The following is a 6,297-nucleotide window of genomic DNA, read 5'->3' on the forward strand; positions in this document are numbered from 1 at the left end:
TAACCATGGTTCCCTGAGTAGGGAACGAGACACTGCGTCCTCTAGGTTTCTTGCCATGCTGCGGACCGAAGCTTCAGACGAAGAAGTGAATGATGTGTGCTCCCGGCGCCTAGTTATACTATAGTCGCACCGGTAGTGATGTCATGGCTGTCACCGGCCAACGAGTTGGTGTTTTTTCAATGTATGCTTCAGACACGGGTCACGACGAGGCGTCCCCCATAGCGACCCCTAGAGGACGCAGTGTCTCGTTCCCTACTCAGGGAACCATGGTTACATAAGTAACCTGAGACGATCTCATGTATTTTTCATGTGTATAAACAGTCTTTTCCAGCACTACAGACTATATGAATTACTGTTCAATCATAGAAGAGAGGAGCAACTCCTGAAAATAGAGGTAAGATTCAGATTTAATATGTAAAATAAAAATTTTCAATAATGAAATTGTCATCATTTACTCACTCTCATGTTGTTACATTTTCAATAATTAGTAAATAACAACTATTGCTCTGTTTTAAGTCACTTTGGATAGAAGTGTCTGCTAAATGCGTAAATCTAAACTTAAATTTAATTTGCTTCTCACACAAAGCTTGAAATATTTCACAAGTTTTATGGACTACTATAATTTAATAATACTTTCTGTAATTTTTGGAGCTTCTGCAATTTTTTTTACTCGTTGCCTAAAAGTTGCATCGAGACAACGGTGATGTGAAATCAGCATATTTGAGTGCATTGTTTAGTCTAAATCACTAGTTCAGTCATGTTATTCAGAGCTTGGCAAATTGTTTTTACATTCCACAGTATAAATGTTGCATTCATAATCAGTCAACTGTGCAATTTTCATCAACTCCAAAACAGTACCTGTACTATAGCTATACACTGAAAAAATTGGTTTTTAGATGAGATAAAATAGGGGGGAAAAAACTTGTTAATTTGTTTTTTCTCAGTTACTATTAAACAGTTTGCAACTTTCTGAACACTATCTATTATGACATACTCCAACAAGCATAGCAAATTATTTGGCTTAATACAATTGTTATTCAAATAGGCCTACTACACTTAAAAGGATATTTCACAAAAAAAACAAAAAAAAAGTGTATATATATATATATATATATATATATATATAGTTCAGTCATGAAACTCTATATGGCGCAGGCTGATGGGTTCTTAACATAACTGATGATATTCAGAGAGTTAAACGACTTGGCACAAGCTGATTGGTTCATGCTGCATACAGGTGCATCTCAATAAATTAGAATGTCGTGGAAAAGTTCATTTATTTCAGTAATTCAACTAAAATTATGAAACTCGTGTATTAAATAAATTCACTGCACACAGACTGAAGTAGTTTAAGTCTTTGGTTCTTTTAATTGTGATGATTTTGGCTCACATTTAACAAAAACCTCTAATTTATTGAGATGCACCTGTATGCAGCCAATGAGCTTACTGCCTTGCATTTATATGGCTGGCTAGCATTCACTAGAGATTCCTGCAGCGTGCTTTCAGAGTTTCTCTGAAACCCTCCACCTTCCCCAGCGCCACCTGTATAGATCTGCTACGGGTTATTTTATATGCTATTTGTGCAGCAGCAGTATGTCTTAAATACTCACGGCACCGTATCGCCATATGCATTGGCAGTAGCAAGTTCCTGTACTTGCTTGCAGCAGCAGCAATAATCTAGTACAGCAATAACCAACAGCAGCAATTCAGCAGCAGCAGCGTAGCAGATCTATTCCGCCAAGACCAAATACATTTACATTGTCATATCCATCACCATGCTTAAATCTTCATGATTGAGTTGTCATGATTGAAATATATATACATTTTCACTTTGCAACAAATTTGGCTACCAAGTTATTGGCCATTCAGAACATCTACTAGCCAAAACAAAGTAAATGATGAAATCACTGCTTAAATTTAAATATAATTATTATTCAATCTAAGTTCTGAATTGTTGAATGGCTTTCAGTTTTATGACAGTGAATTATTGTTTTCGGATAACATATATAAAGAATACATAAAATGTACTCTGATTTCTGTTCTTCGACTGAAAGTCAATTCAACCAAAACTCCAATAGGGTCATAAAGGCATTGTAAAAGTAATTCATGTAGCTTCAAAGGTTTAATCCCAATGTTATGAAATGATGTGAATGCTTTGTGTTTTTCTTGTGCTTTTCTATGAAACTTCACATCAATTTCCACATGATTTCCTCACAGCACTGTTCATGTCCATTCATGTCACCTCCATACTGTCATCCTCCATTGCGGGAAACACTTATTATTCACATGTTCTCTCTGAATTTCAGCTTGAGTGGAAAATCTGCCTCCCATCAGATTTGCTCATCCATAATTAACATGTAATGATTGTGATCTGAGTACACTTTCGAAATGTCAAGCCAGAGGAATATAACCAATCACTTCATACCACATACACCAATATTTCTGCATGCAGTGTACATCTGTATATCTGAGATCTGTAAAATTGGATGTCCTGATTACATCAAACATCAAGGCACAGATTTGTTTGGCGTCTGAATGGTGCTTTATGCTGTAGCATACAAATAATGAGAACTGCAGTTGAGCATCTTACAATGAACAGGGATCAAAAACAAAATCTAGGTCACTGATACAATGGCACCGCACACCATGTAACAGAACCATTTTTTATTTGTTTTGAAAGGGACTTCAAAGTACATTTTGAATATGAATGTACTTGTTTTTTCTTGCGAACTGGAACCAGTTTATTGATTCAAGATGTTTTACGAATCACACAAAAGCAAAACAGGACAATGAATTGCAGCAGGCGTTCTATTTTTACTCCTATTAAAATGATACTTTTACGTTAATTTGTTTATTGCTTGAGATGGAACATGCACGAATCATGTCATTGGGAATAATGGGAAACAATGTAATAATGAAAGAGCATTGTTCTACTCCCCTGCTTCAATTTGCCATTGTAATTATGTTTGGTATACAAACCACAAGACTCTTTGTTTTTGTTAGTGTACTAGTTTTGGGTTCTGGGTGAAGGGCCTCCTGCCAAATGAACAGTAAAATGTTCCAGCCAGAGAAAATTTAACTCAGCTGTTAATGCAGGCCTAAATCTTTTCAGATACACCACACAAAATTAAGACAAAAAATTGCTGTGCCCTCTGAAATACTTTCTTTTTTTTTTTTACATAACCACCAAACTGTACACTATGCCACCATTACAAGACTACTCACCAAATAAATGAATAAGTAATTAAAGTTGAAAATATATTTTTATAATTTTACCTAGATATCTCATAGGCTCTAAAAAAAGTTTTAAAATTTATTTTGTATAGTCGACCAATCATCTTAAAATAAGCTGTAACAAGAACACCCTGCTTTAGGGCTGCAACCAGTGTTGGGTGTAATGCATTACCAAGTAATTAATTACTGTAATTTAATTACTTTTTCTTTGAAAAAGTTAAGTAAGGGATTACTCTTATTTTTTTCTGTAACTTACTTACAGAAACTTCTGACGTAATTACATTAAATAGTGTTTACTTTAGAACAGTTCTAAATAAAACAATAGTGGATCAAATGTTAAAATTTATGTTTTTAATGTAACCTTCTCCCTGTAAATACTTCAGTCAAGAATAATTTATGCAATTTTATATTATTTATTTAAAAAAATTAAAAGAGCAGTTTCATGTCTATCATTGTATTGTTCAACTGGAGGTTGATATGGGATTTAGAAATTAATTAGTAATAAGTAATGCAATACTTTTAAGAGAAAGTACAGTAGAGTAATCTAATTAATTACTTTTTTTTAAAGTAACTTACCCAACACTATAGCTGCATCTAACAATTATTTTGATAGTCAATTAATCTGATGATTAATTATTCAATTAATTAATTAGATTAATTACAATTCCTGAAAAAAACTAAAATCTATGAAAAAACGGATTAATAAGAAATGATCATTTTAATTAAAAAATAAATTAATTATAATCAGTTACTTGCAAAATTGTTATTCCACATCCTGCCCAATGTTGTCTTCCAAACAATGTGCAATTTGATGGCAATGCAAACAAATATAGTGAATGTATCTTTGCAAATAAACATTATGTGCAAAAAGGGTTTAAAATTTAAACTGATTGCTTACCATTAGAAAGTTAAATTCACTAAATTAAAAAATTATAATAAGGAAAAAAGCTCAGACTAAATGTTAACTGGTATGAGGTAGGAGGAACACATTCCCTTATGTGAACATATTACATTTATACTTCATTATGTTAGTCACTGTTACTGCTCTCATAAAAAATCCAATTACTTGTGTTACATAGAGAATTTTAAACTTACATTTAATGTCTGTCAAGAAAAGTGCTCTTGTTCTATTGGGCTTCGTCAAATGCGCACAGCGGTGCTCGTTCACTGAAATGTTTGCTTAGGACAACTTTGGTGATAAACTTTTCCTGCTCAACTCTGTATCCTCCACTGTTTTCCAAATGCATTTTGTCCATAGAAATGCGTTATTCACTATAACTACTATAACCACTCACTATAATGAAGTGACGTGACTGACGAATATTTTCGATATCGTGATTAATCAAATTCATTGTTGATTTTAGCGATAAGTTGTTGCAGATCTACTCTGCTTCCTGTCAGGCCCCTGTTGGTTTTATTTTGAAATAATGAGCCGTCAACCTCCTACTTAATGTTGCAGAAAATAATCTTCAATGAGATTTTGAATGAATTTTAAAAGGTTGGGTCTTTTGTTTCAGAAATGCATCGAGGTGATCCACCCCGCTGAGTTTGCTGCCCCGCTGGAAGAAGGCATGCCCGCTGATCTGTACTTCCATTACATGGCTCCCCCACGTGTCCCAACGCCTGAGCAGGTAAAGTGTTTCCTTTCCCTTCCAGCCCAGTCCTTGCTGTAATAATGGCTCATGTTTGGCTCGCAGTAAACTGTTGTATTCATTTTGTGGTTCAGACTTTGCTTGGAATTACCCTTCCAGAGAAGATGCGTTTCACATGTTTCTCATTTTCAGAGGAAACACAAATCTGCTTCCAAGTATGACTAACACTTTTCCTTAACAGACACTGCGCTGTACAGCTGGAGAACATAGACTGTACTGAGCAGAGGGAATCGTATATTATAACAGAAGGATTACATCACAGCACAATTTCTATCTTTATGGAGGGTTTTTTTCAGTCCCTCAGAGAATTTTCTTTTGCAACTATTTATGTATTTTTAATAATTTATTGAGAACAGACAAAAATTAATCTACTGTATATAAAAATGTCCACACACTTCACCTTTAAGGAGATGTATCTATTCAACTTTCCCACACATTTACTCAAATCTTGAAATATTTTCAGGACTGGAATAAAGATCTTAAAAGTCATGTCAATATACATTTCTCTAGTTTCCCAGCATTAAAGTCAAAAGAACATCAAAACTTACCCTGTTGGGCACAGTTCATTAGTGCAAAGTTAAAAAAAACCCTGTAATATTTCATCAAAATGTAAAAACATCTTAAATATAACTCTGAAATGACTTTACTTTTCCATTAACATCTCAAATCTCTCTCCCATCCAATACATAATGCCCAATTTTCCCAATTAAAATCAAGTTCCATCCAACATGTTATCTTATTATATATCCTGTTTTAATTGGACATATGTCAGATTGCTGCAGTAAATTGGTTTCAAACGCTGCATTGCATATTTTAGAATATTTTAAGCTAGAATCAATATAAAATAATTTTTTTAATCCATAACCTTGGAAAATACATGAAGATGCATTGGTCAAAAGGCGTGGGAACCCTGTCTGCTGCAGAATCTCATTGTGCCATATCCAGGAAGTGTGTGCTGTTCTGAAAAGGGCCACATGTAGGCGCTGTGCCACTACTTATGTTTTTATTAATGAGTTTTCTCACACAAGATACTCAGTTCTGCCTTCCCACATGAATGCTCAGTAAATTTCCCTATTAGTTCTTTGATGCAATGTTACATTAAAAGCTAAGAAAAATAAATCACGTCAGAGCAAACTTTGCTTTTAATGTGAATAACTAACAGGCTTGTATTTAATGAGTCATGCTATGCCATATACAGTATTTTAAAATAAGGTCAAAGCCTAGACTCCAAAAATAGGTTTTACATATTTTGATTTTGCATTACGCATTAGGTCTGTCTTTTTACTCAGAAATTCTCAGTAAATTTACAAATAATTACTAAGAAATGGCAAGCAGCACATTAAATTAAATGTGAATTTTTGAAGTAGAAAGACTGGAAAAAAAAATATGTATATGTGTGTATATATATATA

The 6,297-nt window shown here is 33.8% G+C and overlaps 1 protein-coding gene across 1 annotated transcript in view; it reads left to right on the plus strand.

The window, feature by feature from the left end:
• LOC107695512 (uncharacterized protein C10orf107 homolog) overlaps positions 1–6,297 on the plus strand; it is a 12,826-nt gene that overhangs the window by 3,838 nt on the left and 2,691 nt on the right. Inside the window, exons 5-6 of the mRNA XM_016495455.1 lie at positions 322–394; positions 4,752–4,865. Of these exons, the coding sequence (XP_016350941.1) occupies positions 322–394; positions 4,752–4,865 (187 nt within the window). The remainder of the gene's footprint in view (positions 1–321; positions 395–4,751; positions 4,866–6,297) is intronic.

Source organism: Sinocyclocheilus anshuiensis, unplaced genomic scaffold (assembly GCF_001515605.1).
Source record: "Sinocyclocheilus anshuiensis isolate Anshui unplaced genomic scaffold, SAMN03320099.WGS_v1.1 scaffold466, whole genome shotgun sequence".
NCBI lineage: Eukaryota > Metazoa > Chordata > Actinopteri > Cypriniformes > Cyprinidae > Sinocyclocheilus > Sinocyclocheilus anshuiensis.